This window comes from Hippocampus zosterae, chromosome 13 (genome assembly GCF_025434085.1).
Source record: "Hippocampus zosterae strain Florida chromosome 13, ASM2543408v3, whole genome shotgun sequence".
Taxonomy (NCBI): Eukaryota; Metazoa; Chordata; class Actinopteri; order Syngnathiformes; family Syngnathidae; genus Hippocampus; species Hippocampus zosterae.
In genome coordinates, this window is record NC_067463.1 from 2,620,542 (window position 1) to 2,639,484 (window position 18,943).

The window sequence follows — 18,943 nt, forward strand, 5'->3', positions numbered from 1 at the left end:
TACTTTCTGAATCACGCTTCAAGGGCGCCATCCGCAGGATCTCCAAAGAACAACCAGCTAATAATCATGTTGATGTCGATGAAAAAGGTTCCCATCCCATCCCAAATTAGTTTCGTTTTGTAGTCATTTCCAGATAGGGACTCTCATCGCCGTCATCTTTGATTTTCAGTGATTACTAATGTTGATCATAAAAATTAATTCAGACATAAAAATGTAGATGGTGAATACCTAGCAATTATGTGATTATTGTTCAAAAGTGAGTGCTAATCCAAATTATTTTTTGTCTTAACTGGGGTCTGTACTTTAAGATAAGAAAAGAAAGAAAGCCTTTATTAGTCTCACAATGGAGAAATTTCCAATTCAAAGCATTCTGTAAAAAATGGGAAATATATGACTGGAATATCCATCCGTCCATCCAGGCCAGTGGTGGGTGAGTTTTGGACCTGGGCCTTCAGTAGGTATTGATTTGTCTAATCCACGTTTTAATAACGCCATAACAGTATCTAACCCCTCTTGAGAGGACTGGTACCAGAGCCAAAATTGTGCATGGAGGTGAGCCAGAATATACTGTATCTCGTCGGAACCTCTCTACCTCTTACAGAGCTCGTGCTCCTCCCGTGCCAGAGAGGTGACATTCCATGTCCCTCGAGGTAGCTTCTGTCGCCGGGGAATCGGCCCACCAAGGTCCCTGCCATTTGCCGTTGCGCCACTCACAGGACACCTGGCCCCTTTGGGCTCCCACAGGTGTTGAGCCCATGGGAGGAGGGCCCTTTGTTGGCTTTTCAGGCTGTTCCCCATGGGTGCAGGTCTGGCCACCAGACGCTTGGCAATGAGGCACACCTCCAGACCTGGCTCCACAAGGGGACCTCGGTGACCCGTGGCCAGGGAAGGGAAAATATGGATCAATAATTTTACTCATCATTAGAGGTATTTGAGCCATGCTTTGTCATGTCCCTCACTTTGGACCTGTTCGCAGGGCCGACCTTGCCAGGGGCATAAAAGCCCCAGAGTGTCATGTTTCGGTTTGTGACCAACAGCTGGAGCTGTGGGGCTTTTCCATGCAGCTGCACACCTGTTGGTCGTTAGGTAATTAGTGGCTTTAAAAGGACTCCCAGCCGACTACTCATGGTTGGGTCATTGTTGCTCTTTGCTGCTGTCATGTTTGTTTGTCATGTTTAGGTCACGTTTTTGGTCATGTTTCTGTTATTGATAGTTTTGAGTAGTGATGGGACGATGATACCTGAAAGAGTGTATTGACCCACTTCACAAACTGCGTCAGCACTGTATTGACACTGTGTTGGTGACCCAATAGTGACCCCTGCAGTAGTTATAAAATCATTGCAGGTAAAGAAATTCCTTGTTCGTGTAAATGCTAAACTGAGTTTGTATGTAAAATATAGCAAATTTGAGTTGCAATTCAGATTTTTAACTTGTGTCGAACATTTTTGTTGAATCGTGTGAAATAAAAGACTAGTTCATGAATTTTTATTGAGTAACAAAAGTTTTTGGAGTGTCTTTGCTCCTAGGCGATTTCTCCTCTTACACCAGCTCTCCAGCCTCAGAAAATACTCTTTCTCATATTTCAAATTACGATAGTGAGCAGAGAGTTTTAAATGAAAGTTGATCTGGATATGTTTGCTGGTTCCATTTACAATATTGTAAAGGGTCTTGGTTTCTGGGTGTGTTTGCTTCAGACTGGCAGCGTTGGACTTCAATTATGGAGGATCTCGCAATTATAAGATAAGATGAATAAAGCAAGTGCAAGGCTCTTTAACTGACTATCATATGTATAACAGGTCATTCACTTGATAAACTGATAAAGTGGGTGCAATGCGCCACCGTAAAAAAAAGAAAGTATATAACAGTAAACAATGCTCAAAGGGGAAATATATTTACCAAGATCAAAATTATTCCACACTGGGGAAAACTTCTGAGAACGATCCATAATTTCGTAAAATCCCAGCCAACAAACCCACGACATGTTGATACAGTTTGTGTCCTTGTAAACACACTTTGGCGCAGCACATTGAAACGATTTAGTTCCTGTATTGGTCACGTGATTCTTTCTTAAAGCAATACATGCACCAATACGGGGTTTCACTCTTGAGCTCTCGGCACTGTGCTGACGCACAAGTGTCGCTCGTCCCATCACCAGTTTTGAGCTTCACTTATGGTTTTTGTCTGATACTTTGGACTTTGTTTGTTTAGGATTTAGTGTTCTGTGTTTTATAAATACAAATTGTCAAGTTCACCCTGCTCCTCCCTGCTGCCTGCTTTTTGGGGTCCACCACCACCTTGCAAACGTGACACAGATAACTTAGCTCCTAGGATCATTGGGACACACAAACCCCCTCCATCACGTTCAGGTGACGGTTCATAACTTATAAATAATCTCCCCCCCCCCCCCCCTCTCTCTCCATATATATAAAATGCATTTTAATTTCATCATTTACTTTATTTTTCAAGTAAAAACTTGTGTCACCAACCCGTTATGACCGGAAAAAGATAAGCATTGAGTTAAAATTTATGAGATAATATCTAATCTCACATTTGGACATGAAACTGTGGTTTCCCTCACAAGTGTTACTTCTCTTCAAACCAAAAGTGAGAAAAGGGAACTGCCACTGATGGATAGATAGTGCGGTGGCAGCTGGATGAAGCCAACACCCTCTTCTTTAAGGCATTGAGGTGAAACTGTCAGTACTTACATAACATTTAGCAACATCAAAATCACCAACATACCAGTAATCATCTCTCAACATGCCTCAAAGTGATGCCGTGAAAGTAGGACTACTTCCATTAAACATAAGAAAACACAAATTCTGAAAAAAGAGTAAACTCATAAGTAAAATCACATTCACTAATGTCAAAGTTAATGAAATCTACTGATATTACACAGCGAATGTGTTTCAGGAGTGAACAAAACACATCATCTGAGGTGAACTGCTTGTCTCTCTAACCACAGCATACAAAAATGAGACATGCCCTTCAATATTTTTTCCTTTAGTTTGTACATGGCAAATGTTGGCTGATGAATACAACAAGGAGGAGGCATTCATGTGACAAAAATGATTTTTATTCTAATCTCTTAGCAAAGAAAAAAACATCAGCAGAATATATTTAGCTGTTTTGGATAACATTTGAATGTTCAAAATGAACAGTAGCAATAGCCTGGTATACAGCACAATGTATAACACCAACCTAACACTAATACATTTCTGAAATCTACCTCCTACTTTATGATATACACTCAAAACACACCACATAGTTGTGAACTGTTGGAACTAGAAATGAACATAGAGTTCCACTAGCTACATTGAAAAGTAAATCTGCATCGTCATTTGTCACCCAATTATGTGTGTAATGTGGGCCCCGAATGGGATGGTAGGTATTTCATTTCCAATCGGTGCTCCCCGCGGACTATGTGTGACGAGAACTCGTAACGGTCTCGACTGCAATGGCCACACACATTGCACTCAAGCGGGTTGCGGAAGCCGTGGCAGCCCATGTGGATAGTAAACATAACGTAGTCAAGAAATATCACCTTGCAGTGGCTGCAGGAGTACAAGGCCCCAGGCATCCCCCCAGCTTCTCCGTCAGACCGCACCACCTGCAAAGCTTCCAAGGGTGACAAGGGAACGGGCTGAGAGTGTGGGATCCCGTTCTGATGGTTCAGACCACCCAGCAAGTGGCCTAAGCTATACATGATGGGAGATCCCTGGAAGCCATCAGGGTTGAACGCATCCATGACAGGAGGTTGCTGGGGGGGGTGAGGTAGACCTGGCAGGGGCATGATTGTCTTGTGGCCGTTGGTGAGGCCAACAGGACTGATGTTATTGCGGTTTAACAGAACAGGGTATGGCCTTTGGGAGTGAGCCGGGTCACTGTCATGGCCTGAACGTATTAATGGCTGCTGGCAGTGCACCCCAGGCCCCGGGGAGCCTAAAGGAGGGTCCTGTTGGTGAACTGTGTTCCTGTTCAAGCTCAGGTCCAGACAGACACCATTATCACCTAGATCAGCACAACAAAAACAAAGCATGTTCAAGTCAGGGAGGGGGAGGCATTTGTTTCACATCATGCCATACTTGGACCAAAGAAGTACATGCTGAGAGCAGAACTGCAAGCAGACATGGCTGAAAAATAAATAAATAAATAGGAAATCCTCAAGGGTCCACATGAGGTTTGAGCAGATCGGAAAGATACCCAGCGTCAGCTCAACAAAAGAGGACCTCACACAGAAAAGAGGGCACACAAGGTTCGCAGGTCAAAATATTTAAGAATCCAGAGGAAGCAGTTGTGCTTGGAGGCAGAGAGAGGATATAGAGCTGATAGGAAACAGACAACTCAGACAAGGGCCTCAATTGCAGCTGTGCTACAGACAGAGAGGCACCTGCTCACGTTTCTTGCCTCCCGCCTTTTTCTCTCCCTGCGGTTGAAGTCATTACTTTGCTTTTCCCCCTGTGGTTGTCATATTGAAAGATCGCACTTCATTTGTCAACCCGATGAAGACATTTGGAGGTGTTGTGGCCAAAACTCCCATGCATGCAGGCAGCTTTAAACTCGATTGTGCAATCCTGTGTTTCGTGCAACAAAGGAGAGCAAGCAACCCAAAAGGGTTGTGTGAGTATAAACATGCAAGCTTTCCAGGTCAGCCATTTACTGAAACTGTGATCATTTTATTTTCATGAATAACTCATGTGGTCCATGAAATCGAAATATACCAAGCTAGTAAGTCAACACATTCATTAACTTTTTCCCTTTGCACTGATTTACACTCATCTGTAGATGGTTACCGGTACCCACCTATGACACAGTCGGTGCTGAGAATTGAGGGAAGCTGAGACAACTCTGTGGGGCTTCTGGCAAGACACGGAGGCCGGCAACAGACAGGCAAACAAACAAGTAGCTCAGACAAAAAAATAATAAAAAATTAAATGCTGTAACAGCTCACTAAAAACGACATTTTATGGCCAAAGCACGTGGCTGTTAGGAACTGAAAGGGGAAATCATACAATAATAAAATAAATAATGAAACATAATTAAAATTGAATTTCATTAATGTGGTCCAGTCCAACTTTTGATTGATTTAACGATTGGACCACTCGATGTAGCTCATTACCCATGTCCAAGAGTGTAGCGTAAAGGCACACATAAAAGCACAAATATCACATGACAGTAGATTTTAAAAAGAGAACCTCATAGCGTAGCGTTAAGTGTTGAAACTAATTTAAAGAAACCGGTTGGCAGGTAGACATTAAATGGAAATGTGCCATATCCATTCTTTAAACGTCAGTCGGTGTGGAAAGCATCTCACTACAAAAATTGTATTGTTTGTTAGTTGTGATTATCCTCACTAGGGTCGCGGGGGGTGCTGGAGGTCGCAGCTGTCTTCGGGCAGTAGGCGGGGCACACCCTGAATCGGTTGCCAGCCAATTGCAGGGCACACAGAGACAAACAACCATCCACACCAGGGGTGCCCATTACGTCGATCCTGATCTACCGGTAGAGCTAAGACTGGTCCCAAGTAGATCCGAGGAGTGTCGAGGAGAAAAAGCAAACAAACAACCATTTGTGTGTCTTTGTACATGTTAGTAATATTTTTTTTTGTGTTAATGTACGCTGCACTCTAATCATCCTATCAGTCTCATTTTCACAAAAAAGAAAAAAAAGAAATTAAAAATAAAATAAAGCAGGTAAATCTTGAATTTACGGTGGCACGTGATTATGTCACCGGAAGTGTGGGACAAATAAAGGATATATTATTCTTAAGTTGTTAGCGCTCAGTAGTCTGTAATTGCAGCTTGCGATCAGAGCTGTTGCGCTCTATCTTTTATCGTCATTATTCTCATTCGGAGTTTGCTTCGTGTAGAATTCACCGTGGGCACGGGCAAAGAATAGGAATTTAGGAGGGCCCAGGGAAGCACTTTAAAACGGTACGTGTGAGCTACGATCGTTAACAGGCTGCAAAAGTCCATCGCATGCCTCAGTTTCAGGCTGTTTCTCATCATGGCGTGCATACGTGTGTGTGTGTGTGTGCGTGCGTGCGTGCGTGCGTGCGTGTGTGCGTGTGTGTGTGTGTGTGTGTGTGTGTGTGTTTGTGTGTGTGTGCGTGCCGGGATCCCGGGAGGTTAGTTGATCGAAAAGTAGATCTTCGGTCCAAAACGTTTGGGCACCCCTGATCCACACCCACACTCACACTCACACCGAGGGAAAATTTAGAGAGTTCAATTGGCCTGCCAAGCATGTTTCCGGAATGTGGGAGGAAACCAGAGTACACTGAGAAAACCCACGCAGGCCCGGGGAGAACATGCAAACTCCACACAGGGAAGCCGGAGCTGGCATTGAACCCGGTACCTCTGCACTGTGAAGTCCACGTGCTAACCACTGGATGAAGATGGGAGACAAAGTTATCGTGCGCCTACCAATAATTTATTCATAAATCACATACTTGAAAATATTATGATCTGGCGGACTTTAACGCTGCTCAGTTTATGTTGAAAACAAATACTGTAATAACATGCTTATTTTGTTCAGAGGCTCTTCCAACACAGAATTAGCTACTATGAACTGACATTAAATGGAAATGTGTCATATCCATTTTTTTAAAGTCAGTCGGTGTGGAAAGCATCTCACTGCAAAAATTGTATTGTTTGTTAGTTGTGAAGAGGGTACTTACCTGTAAACTTCTGCGGCATGGAACTCTTGCGTTTGGCTACATTTGTGGCGAGCCTGTCAAGTAGCAGAGCACGCTCGGTGCCCATCTGAATCCTTGATGGGTGACTCGCGTCTGCCTCACAGAATCAGAGCAAGAAGCTTAGTGATAGAATAGAGTAAGAACTAAAAGCAGGAAATGAATACAGTTGTATATAAAGTTGTAAATAAAAATGAAATAAAATAATGAAACGTTGTGTACAAATATCCACTTTCCTGCCTACCTTGGATGTAAAAATCGAGCGAATCACACCTCAGCAGCTTGAGGCAAAGGAAGTACAAGATATTGATGTAAGATCAAAAGTTATTTTGACCTTACTTCATGGTGCATGCAAGCTTTACCAACGCAGGATGAGGATGTACTTCCTCACCACTAATACACTATCAGGCGTAAACGTACGACATTTGGTGACCACAGTAGGCACAAAACTGTCTGCATGGTGCTGTGTGCTCCTATTAGAATGCAAAGGCATTTTGTTGGTTTGCGGGAGCTGCATGAAACATTTGCCCTACATAACTAGCTCCCCTGTGCGACTGCAGGGAGGGGAAGTGGTCTCTTAAGCAGCAGGTCACCACACCACAGAATACATAACCTATTTTGCTGTAATGAAGGGTTATCAGCTATAAAATGAAATCATTTACCAGCCTGTAAAAACAAGATATACAGCATAATCAATAAGAGCTTTATGCTAGGTGTAGTTATTGTTTGACTCAGCTGGCGGCACTGCGAGTGTGTTGTCTACAGCACGGGTCCCCAACCTTTTTTGTCTCATGCACCAGTTTAATGTCAGACAATATTTTCAGGGACCGGCCTTTAAAGGCCTGATCAATAAAAACAAAATAATATGATATGACCGGCATAAAAAGTCTGGTATTTTCCGAAACATAATAATAAACACGAATCACAACACAAAGAACGTCCTATGTGGCCGCAACACACTCTGGTCGCTATGGTAATGTTTACTCGTGCTTTCAAAATAAGATAGACCGCAAATACAACGTGCATGAAAAATATGACTCACCATCGCCGCATTGTCTGCAGATTGGGCTTGGTGCGTGGGAATCTCCCGTTGTGATCAATCTGTATTTTAAGTAGGACTCCTGTCACTGTCTATTAAATGTACCCTTTTTTTCTTGAAAGTCTTAGGCTCCTCCTTTGTCTCCTGGCTGGGCCTTTCCCCCTTCCCAAAGAAACTTTCCAAAGACCTTTGTTTTTTACTCATTTTGCTAGCTACTGGGTTTCATTTTTGAGGTAACCGATCACGTGACTGAGAAGCACGCCTTCACCTGCGTCAAGAGTAACATATTGTACACGGATGTAAGAGACGATCCGGTAAATTTTCAAAAATAAAAAAATCTTTCAGATTCCGAAATGAATAAAACGGAAGTAATGTATGTTATGTGCACTGTCTCTGTGCGGCCCGGTACCGAATGACCCATGGACAGGTACCGGTCCGCGGCCCAGGGGTTGGGGACCTCTGGTCTACAGTGACGTGAAGTACCTTTGGATGGAGGAGGATATCTATTGAGATGGACTATAAATGCACAATAGCTTCTCACCTTTCTCAGCAGGTGCTTTAGAGTGAACGTACACATGGCACCTCTCTCTGTGCTCTTCGAGGGAGCTGCGCTGCTTGTAACTGCGACTGCAGAGGTTGCACTTGAAGGGCTTCTCTACTGTGGGCAGGACATTTAAACTCAGGGATAAGGGTTTTTTTTTCCTCCCAACATAAACAGCACTCAAACCCAAACCGGAACAGGATACAAACGGTATAGAAAATGGATGACTAAACAATGGCGAGTATATTTGCAGAAACCAAACATTTCCTGAAAGCTGATGATGCGCAACATACCAGAAGGTGAAGCACATGAAGTGGAAGTGATAGTTTTCAGAGGTGAATGACTTACAGTCATGTGTGATGTGTGTAATTATGCAAAGCGGGTTTTTACTGGAAAAGCTGTGCATCCGCAGCACAAATCATGCGTGCAGTTTTAACACAAGGCAAGACACAGGTGCATACAGTGTCAGTGCACAGCAGTCTCTCAACTGAGTGTGTATGTGGCTGGCTGGTACCAGAATGGGTGCGCAGGTGCCCGCTCAGGGCGTCACGTCGGCGGCAAGCATAGCTGCACATGGGACATTTGAAAGGCTTCTCCCCAGAGTGGAGTTTGATGTGGCGAAGCAGATTTCCTTTCTGAGTAAAGGAAGCTCCACACTGAGCACAGTGGAATGGTCTCTCACCTGGGAGGGATGAAAGCCATTAAATATTTTCCGGAATTTTTGTGTGTATATTTCTTTTTTTTAATTTTAACTGCATACATTTAAACGACTGTGGACCTCTGTTGAATACCACACACAGGTGATTTGTTTGGAACATACTTAAGTGAAGCCTTCTGATGTTTTTCATTAACCAAACTTCTTCTGGCCAGATGGCAACACTTCACGTCTTCCTTTTATGACTGTTTATAATAATAATAATAATACATTTTATTTGAAAGCACTTTTCATCACACTCAAAGACACTTTACAAGAGCCTAAAACACAGGATAAAAATTTAAAAATTTAAAATTTAAAACAAGCATACATAATTTACAAAAGCACAATTAGATGAACAAAAGAAAAATGGGTAAAAGAGATTAAAAGGTATTAAAAGCATAGCGAAACAGGTGAGTTTTTAGGGATGATTTGAAGGATTGGAGGTCAGTACAGTTACGGATGTGTTGTGTTGGAGCGTTCCAGAGGGTGGGGGTGGCGACAGAGAAGGCTCGGTCCCCCCAGGTTTTGAGCTTGGTCACGGGGATGGTGAGGAGGTTTGTGTTTGAGGAGCGGAGATTGCGGGAAGGAGTGTATTGGTAAAGAAGGTCGGAAAGATAGGAGGGGGCCTGATTGTGAATGGGCTTTATAGGTGAGTAGGAGCAGTTTAAATTGAATACGCTGGGGAACGGGGAGTCAGTGGAGTGGGTGTGGGGGTGATGTGATCACGAGTGCAGGTGTGGGTGAGTAGGCGGGCGGTGGCATTCTGGATGTACTGTAGTTTATTGAGGAGTTTGGTGGTTGTACCATAGAGAATGCTATTGCAGTAGTCAAGGTGGGAGGTGATGAAGGCGTGGATGAGGGTTTGAGCAGCGTTGAAAGAAAGTGATGGGCGGAGACGAGAAATGTTTTTGAGGTGGAAGAAAGCAGTTTTGGTGGTTTGGGTGATGTGTTGATCGAAAGAGAGGTTATTATCAAAAAGGACACGGAGGTTGCGACAGTGAGAGGAGGGGGACAGGGTGAAGTTATCTATAGTGAGGGTAAAGTTGGTGGTTGTTTGGGTGAGGGACAGAGGACCGATTATAAGCAGTTATGATTTAGTACAGTTAAGAGTGAGAAAGTTTGCTTACAACCAGGATTTGACATCTGAAAGACAGTTAGACAGGATGGAGTGGGTTGTTGGGATAAATGATTTGGTGGATATGTACAATTGGACATCATCAGCGTAGCAGTGGAACTGGAGACCTTGATGACATATGATTTGGCCGAGGGGTAAAAGATAGAGAATGAAGAGAAGAGGACCAAGCACAGAACCCTGGGGGACACCTTGGGACAGTGGGGCAGTGTAGGAAGAGCAGTTGTTTATGTGTATGAATTGTTTCTTGTCTGTGAGATATGAGTGTAGCCAGGTAAGGACTTTATCGGTGATGTTTAGGGATTGTAGGCGAGAGAGTAGGATGGAATGGTTGATGGTGTCAAAGGCAGCTGTAAGGTCAAGAAGGATGAGGATGGAGAGTAGGCCGGAGTCAGAGGCGAGGAGGAGGTCATTGGTGATTTTAAGGAGGGCTGTTTCAGTGCTGTGTTGTGTGCGGAATCCAGATTGAAATTGTTCAAAAAGTTGGTTGTTGTTTAGGTAGGTTTTAATTTGAGTTGTGACGGCACGTTCTATGACTTTGGACAGAAAGGGGAGGTTGGAGATGGGTCAAAAGTTGCTCATGATGTCAGGGTTGAGTCCGGGTTTTTTGATGATGGGGGTTACGGCAGCCAGTTTGAGTGAGGAGGGGACATAGGCAAAGTTGAGGGAGGAGTTGACAATGTTCATGACGAGGTGGGAGATGGTGGGAAAGCAGTGCTTGACGAAGGAAGATGGGATGGGATCCAGTGTGCAGGTGGAGGAATTCATTGTTGAAATGACATTGGTGAGTTCGGCTATGGAGATAGGTGTGAATTCAGAGAGAGGTGAAGTAGTTGGAGTGATGGATGCTGGTAGGAAGGGAGGGGGGACAGGTGAGGTGGTGAGTGAATTGTAGAGGATGTCGATTTTGGATTGAAAGTGGGATAGGAATGAATTGCATTTGACAATGGTGAAAGAGGTTGAAATATTGTCGCTGGGTTTGAGGAGTTTGTTGATGTTGGAGAAGATAGCCTTTTGGTTGTTGGAGTCGGTGTGGATAAGGTTGGAGTAGTAGGTGGAACGGCTGGAGTTGAGTGCGGTCTTGTATAACTGAAGGTGATCAGTGTAGGCGAGGAGATGAACAGTTAAACCAGATTTTTTATAGAGTCTTTCGAGCTGGCGTTTTCGGGTTTTAAGTTTGCGGAGTTCTGGGGTGTACCAGGGGGCTGAGCGAGCGAAGGAGACAGATTTGGTTTTGATGGGGCGAGTTGGTTAAGACAGAAGGAGAGACTGCTGTTGTAGTAGTTGGTGAGAACAGTGGGGTCATGGGACAGTGGAGGAGGTAGTATGGACAAGTGGTTGAGTGCAAAAAGTTATGACTTGCAAAAAAACCCTATCAATAGCCCACCATCTTTGAAAGTATATATATTAGATAATATATATAATAATATATATATTAGACCTGTCAGTTTAGCGCGTTTTTATTGGCATTAATTTAAATGAATTTTAACGGGATTAAAATTTTTCTCGCAACATTAACGCGGCACACGTCACACGCGGATGTTACGTTGCTCTATAAATACACCAGAAACAAAACAACAAGCGTGCTGCAGAAGTCCACGTATTATTTTACTTTATGTTAACTGTTTTGTAAAGCGCTTTGTTACAGCTGCCGCTGTTGTGAAAGCGCTATAGAAATCAGCATGTATTGTATTGTATTGTATTGTATGTCCGTTTTGCCAGCCACGGCAGCGAGACACCGAAAACGGATACTTAAAGAGTTTATGAATGGAAAGTTTACTTTTAAAAAGTTGCCATATTGCTCCACTGACAAGACCAAAGTTATCTGTTCTTCTCTCTCTCTCTGTATCATACAGGTATATGATGTATGCCACTGACGCGATTGTTACTTGTTTGGAACTATTTTGTGTGGAAGGTTATAGTGTTCTGTGTCCATATAAATAGAGCGGGTGGAGCTTCTCTGTGTTTGTCTCACAGTGACAGTGCGCTACAGTGGAAGCGACCTAGCGAAAGTAAAATGTCTCCAGTGTTGTCATCGAACCAAGTGTAGTCATTCGAAATGAGGTCTACACAAAACCGTAGAGAGACTTCCGCGCAAGAAGGACCAACACAATCAACATAGCCTGACTGTGTTAGGGGGAGTGAACCCCCCCCCCCTTCAGAATGATTTGACCCTGCAGCACGTGGGAAGCGTGTATGCTTGTTTGTAAAGCCGGCAGTTTCGAATATAGCGGCACAGCGGTGACATGACAACGAAAGTTCAACGGTGCAGTGGTAGCGACCTAGCGAAAATAAAACATCTCCAGTGTTGTCATCGGAGTGTAGTCATCCGAAATGAGGTAGACACAAAAACCGTAGAGACTTCCGCGCAAGAAGTACCAACATAATCAACATAGCCTGACTTTGTTAGGGGAGTGAAACCCCCCTCTTTCAGAATGGTTTGCCCTAGCAGCACGGGGGAAGTGCTTGCGCTTGTTTGTACGGCCGGCAGTTTTGAATACTGCGGCACATAACGAACACTTGTGTCCGGGGTCTCGTTATTCTCCAACAAACATACAGAAACAGACTGCTGTGTTCAAAGTAAATTTCCCCAGTGTGGGACGAATAAAGGATATCTTAAAGCAAACTTGAGAAAAACGAAGTATGCAACCATGGTTTAAATGCACTATAGGCTGAGTACTAGTTTACCTTAGATGTGCACTTTATAATGTTATATTGCTCTGTTTTGATTTCATTAAAAAAGCTGTTAAAGCAGCTGTTGTGACAAAATATTTTTTTTCACTGTTGTTGATGGACAGTAATATTGTGTGAGTGATTATGTGTGAAAGACTGCTCCAAGTGAAAAATGTTCATGTAAAATTGAAAATTGAAATTGTTATTTCAGTAAATATTTGCATTTGGCACATAGAAAACTGATTCATGATTCCAAGTTGATGAGAGCATTAAAATGGGGGAAAATAGGACAAAAAATGTCAAAGGAAATTCAGAAACGATAAAAATGTGTGAGTAATCACGATTAATTTTTTAGTCCATTTGAGTTAATTATGACAGTTGCATTTTTAATTAGATTAAATATTTTAATCGTTTGACAGCTCTAATATATATATATATATATATATTAGAGCTGTCAAATGTGCAGTGCTGGGAGTATATATATATATATATATATACTCCCAGCACTGCACATTTCTCGACTGAGATGTCCGATGTTGTTCCCGGGATCTGTTGCAACCACTCATCTAGTTTGGGGGTCACTGCCACGAGTGCTCCGACCACCACAGGCACGACTGTCACCTTTACCTTCCAGGCTCTCTCCAGCTCCTCTCTGAGCCCTTGGTATTTCTCGAGTTTCTCATGTTCCTTCTTCCTGATGTTTCCATCACTTGGGACCGCTACATCCACTACAGTGGCTTTCCTCTGCCCTTTATCTATGATCACGATATCTGGTTGGTTCGCCATTACCATCTTGTCAGTCTGGATCTGGTAGTCCCACAGGATCTTCGCTCTGTCATTCTCCACCACCTTCGGAGGTGTTTCCCATTTTCACCTTGGGGTTTCCAGTCCATACTCCGCACAGATGTTTCGGTAGACTATGCCAGCCACCTGGTTATGGCGTTCCATGTAGGCCAGGGGTGTCCAAACTTTTTGCCAAGGGGGCCAGATTTTATGTGGTAAAATGTCGGGGGGCCGACCTTGGCTGACATTCTTTACATTGAACAACAATATTGTTCAACAAATTTTAGTAAGCCAGTCTGTTTCACATTTCCATTTTTATTTTAATTTCAACAATCTTAAGAATTTCTTTTGGTTCATTTGAAACAGGTATATCACATGCAACTGCTTATTCACTTGACTTTTTCTTAAACAGAAGTCTCCTTTTTCTTAAACAGATGTCTCCTGCAAATTGATCGATTTGAAACATAAAATGTATCACCATGACTTTTCAATAGTCACAAAACCTTTGACTCGAACAACAGGGAAATGAACAAGCAATACACACATCCACAACTGCAAGGATCATTTGAAATATGACCTATCAGTCAATATAAACACGGAGTGATGTCTTGTTAACTCGTGAGTGATGACCTCTAGTGTCTAAATGCTATTACTCATTTAGTGAATGCTATTACTCATTTAGCCACTAGAGGGAAGCAGTACTCTATGAAACATCACTCACCAGTCTACGAGACCTCAGTCAATGCAACATGTGTTCCATTGCGCCCAACCTGCGGGCCAGACGGCACTGATTTTATGACAGGGGCCGAGGGCCGGACGAAATTCGACCGCGGCCCGGATTTGGCCCGCGGGCCGGACTTTGGACATGGATGATGTAGGCTTTCCCTGCCAGCATCTTACACCCTGCAGTTATGTGTTGGATCGTCTCAGGTGCCTCTTTGCACAACCTGCACCTTGGGTCTTGTCTGGTGTGGTATATCTGGGCCTAAATGCCTCAAATGATCAGGGCCTGCTCTTGAGCCCCCAGGATGAGTGCCTCTGTGCTGTCCTTCAGGCCAGCCCTCTCTAGCCACTGATAGGACTTCTTGAGATCAGCCACTTCAGTTATGGTCCGGTGGTACATCCCGTGTAGGGGCTTGTCCTCCCATGATGGTCCCTCTTCCAGCGCCTCATCTTCTGTTCCCCATTGTCTGAGACATTCTCTGAGTACGTCATCCGTTGGAGCCTTCTCCTTGATGTATTCATGGAGCTTGGATGTTTCATCCTGGACAGTGGCTCTCACACTCACTAGTCCCCGGCCTCCTTCCTTTCGGCTTGCGTACAGTCTCAGGGTGCTGGATCTGGGATGGAACCCTCCATGCATGGTTAGGAGCTTTCGGGTCTTAACGTCCGTGGTCTGAATCTCTTCCTTTGGCCACCTTATTTTTCCTGCAGGGTATCTGATCACTGGCAGGGCATAGCTGTTTATTGCCCGGGTCTTATTCTTGCCATTGAGCTGGCTTCTTAGGACTTGCCTCACTCGCTGGAGGTATTTGGCCGTAGCCGCTTTCCTTGTTGCCAGTTCGAGGTTGCCATTGGCTTGTGGTATACCAAGGTACTTGTAGCTGTCCTCAATGTCTACTATTGTTCCTTCAGGGAGTGAGACCCCTTCAGTGCGGACTACCTTTCCTCTCTTAGTCACCATCCGACTACATTTCTCAAGCCCGAATGACATCCCGATGTCGCTGCTGTAGATCCTGGTTGTGTGGATCAGGGAGTCTATGTCCCTTTCGCTCTTAGCATACAGCTTTATGTCATCCATGTAGAGGAGGTGACTGATTGTAGCTCCATTTCTGAGGCGGTATCCATAGCCTGTCTTGGTGATTACTTGGCTTAGGGGGTTCAGTCCTATGCAGAACAGCAGTGGGGAGAGTGCATCACCTTGGTATATGCCACATTTGATGGACACTTGGGTAAGTGGCTTGCCATTGGCTTCAAGTGTGGTTTTCCACATCCTCATCGAGTTCGCAACGAAGGCTCTTAGGGTTCTGTTCACCTTATACAACTCCAAGCATTCAGTGGTCCATGTATGTGGCATCGAGTCATAGGCTTTCTTGTAATCAATCCAAGCTGTGCACAAGTTGGTACGTCGGGACCTGCAGTCTTGTGCGACTGTTCTGTCAACCAGGAGCTGATGTTTGGCTCCTCTGGTATCTCTACCAATGCCCTTCTGCGCTTCGTTCATGTATTGATCCATGTGTCCACTTATCTCAGCCGCAATGATGCCTGACATGAGCTTCCATGTTGTGGAGAGACAGGTTATTGGCCGATAGTTGGATGGGGCTGCACCCTTCGAGGGATCCTTCATGATCAGGATCGGGATCATATTTATATGATATATATATATATATATATATATACACACACACACACAAATATATCTCCATCCATCCATATTCCGAACCGCTTTACCCTCACTAGGGTCGCGGGGGGTCCTGGAGGTCGCAGCTGTCTTCGGGCAGTAGGCGGGGGACACCCAATCTCTGTGTTTGTCTCTGTGTGCCAGCCAATTGCAGGGCACACAGAGACAAACAACCATCCACACCAGGGGTGCCCATTACGTTGATCCTGATCTACCGGTAGAGCTAAGACAGGTCCCAAGTAGATCCGAGGAGTGTCGAGGAGAAAAAAACAACCATTTGTGTGTCTTTGGACATGTTAGTCATATTTTTTTGTGTTAATGTACGCTGCACTCTCATCATCCTATCAGTATCATTTTCACAAAAAATAAAAAAATAAAATAAAAATAAAATAAAGCAGGTAAATCTTAAATTTACGGTGGCACGTGATTACGTCACCCGGAAGTGTGGGACAAATAAAGGATATCTTATTCTTAAGTTGTTAGCCCTCAGCAGTCTGCAATTGCAGCTTGTGATCAGAGCTATTGCGCTCTATCTTTTATCGTCATTATTCTCATTCGGAGTTTGCTTCGTGTAGAATTCACCGTGGGCACGGGCAAAGAATAGGAATTTAGGAGGGCCCAGGGAAGCACTTTAAAACGGTACGTGTGAGCTACGATCGTTAACAGGCTGCAAAAGTGCATTGCATGCCTCAGTTTCAGGCTGTTTCTCATCATGGCGTGCATATGCGTGTGCATGTGCGTGTGTGTGGGTGTGTGTGTGTGTGTGTGTGTGTGTGCGTGTGTGTGCGTGTGTGTGTGTGCGCACACGCTCCCGGGAGGTTAGTTGATCGAAAAGTATATCTTCGGTCCAAAAAGTTTGGGCACCCCTGATCCACACCCACAATCACACTCACACCGAGGGACAATTTAGAGAGTTCAATCGGCCTGCCATTCATGTTTCTGGCATGTGGGAGGAAACCGGAGTACACTGACAAAACCCACGCAGGCCCGGGGAGAACATGCAAACTCCACACAGGGAGGCCGGAGCTGGCATTGAACTCTGCACTGTGAAGTCCACGTGCTAACCACTGGACGAAGATGGGAGACAAAGTTATCGTGCGCCTACCAATAATTTATTCATAAATTACATACTTGGAAATATTATGATCTGGCGGACTTTAACGCCGCTCAGTTTATGTTGAAAACACATACTGTAATAACATGCTTATTTTGTACAGAGGCTCTTCCAACACAGAATTAGGTACTATGAACTGAACATCTATGTTTCGAAAAACAAAAGCCAGAGCAAATACGAAACAGAGGGGTATCTCAGTTGAAGAAGTCAATCTTGATTGTGTATTGAAATTGTGTAACACAATTACAAGTTTTCAAAAGCATGAATGAAGGCAAGGAGAGCAATAGTTATAAAAAGGTTGTGTCATTATGTAATCATTACTAAATTATGGACACATTATTGGTCTATGTATGGACAACTGTCGGTATATGTACGCATCTATGAAAATATATATGACGAGTAATAATTGCAGATATGTGCATTTGTACAGTATATGTACAGTACAATAAATGGGTGGGTATATGTGTGTCTATGTACACATATATGCAACATGTGTGCGTATGCATGTACCACATCATGATAGTCTGATCGTTTGATATTATGTATCAAGGGTCGACACTAAAGCTTTGCTTTCACTCTAGACCTTTTCGTCTTTGTTTGACTTATATGTGGATTTTGTTTTGAAGGCTAATTTGATTTGACCAAATAAAGGAAAGTTAATTGTATCTAATTTTTCACCCCCTTGCAAGACCTATAAAACGCCGCTAGGTGACGGGTACCACAGCTGTAACACACCCTTTCCTGCTTCCTCTACATTTGCCTGTCAGGCACCCTCAAAGGTTGAGAAGTTTTACTTTATTCAGGGTCAAAGAAGACGACAGTTTCTCTTTCTGCTTTTATGACATTGAAATGCTTCTCATGTAAAATTTTATGATGGCAACTCACAATTCATTTAACATCACTTTGAGAACATTCATTCTTAAATAGGGGCAATTTATATGTCAACCAGCATCATGAAACTGTATTTGTTTATTGTAATAAATCCATATTTATTTATTGTAAATATTTATTAGCAAAAAGGATAGATCAGCCATGATCCTGAGTTTGTTAATGTAGGACTTGAAAGCACGTTCATGGTCGAAATTACAGTATTCTATGATGTAGTGGAAGAGTAGATATTTCCCACGTTAAAACAAAAGTTGGGTGCAAACCAACTTTTTGACCCACTTTGCACAAAACGCTATCTACTGAAGGTGTCAACAGAGTGATGATTGCACAAGGGTTGATGTATGATGTGAGGTGTTGATCGGGTTCCTGTGCTTACCCGTGTGGGTGCGTTTGTGCACCAGCAGTACGTTGATGCTGACGCAGGACAAGCCGCAGATGTCGCAGTTAAGCTTCCCCATTGACTGCATGTGGGGAGTCATGGCTCCTGCCATGTAAGTTCTCTCTGAAGCGGGCCCTGCTGAGGCATCCTGCAGAGCTGCACTGTCGTAAAGTGAATAATCCATCATCGACAAGTCCTCCGGTTCAGCCGCAGAATCTCTTTCTTCATCATTTTCATCATCGTCCTCTGTCCTGTCACCATCATCTCCTTCCTCCATTCCTTCCTCAGTAACACCCTCTTTTTCCTCCTTTGGCAAAACATCTTTTGCTTTCTCAGTGTCGAGATATGCCTCATTGTTACCAGTCTCTTCATCCTCGACCTTAATCATACCTACGTAAGGATAAAACAAAGAAGGGACAATGAATACCCAATGTATAATTTTTGAGGTTATATTTACTCTCTATGATTATAAGATACGATTTGATCAAAAAAGATTTACAAAATGCACAATCAATGGTTACAGAATGTGTACATTTGTAGTTGTTACTTTTAGTTTAAATTCTAGCATGTCTCCGTGGCTAAAGGAAGAACTTGGGCAGATCACA

The 18,943-nt window shown here is 43.6% G+C and overlaps 1 protein-coding gene across 6 annotated transcripts in view; it reads right to left on the bottom strand.

Annotated features, from left to right (window-relative positions):
• Window positions 1–1,471: 1,471 nt before the first annotated feature.
• The window catches only part of LOC127612998 (zinc finger protein Aiolos-like), a 34,108-nt gene continuing 16,636 nt past the window's right edge, over window positions 1,472–18,943 (bottom strand). For 2 of the 6 annotated variants that reach the window (XM_052083877.1, XM_052083878.1), the window contains 5 exons: window positions 18,336–18,728; window positions 8,786–8,953; window positions 8,272–8,388; window positions 6,677–6,787; window positions 1,472–4,011 (listed from right to left, as the gene is read on the bottom strand). In XM_052083877.1, coding sequence (XP_051939837.1) covers window positions 3,353–4,011; window positions 6,677–6,787; window positions 8,272–8,388; window positions 8,786–8,953; window positions 18,336–18,728 — 1,448 coding nt within the window. In that variant the 3' untranslated portion in view covers window positions 1,472–3,352. Of the gene's footprint in view, window positions 4,012–4,390; window positions 4,575–4,803; window positions 4,860–6,676; window positions 6,788–8,271; window positions 8,389–8,785; window positions 8,954–18,335; window positions 18,729–18,943 lie in introns of all 6 variants that reach the window. The other 4 variants (XR_007966034.1, XR_007966035.1, XM_052083880.1 and 1 more) reach the window with 4 other exon arrangements.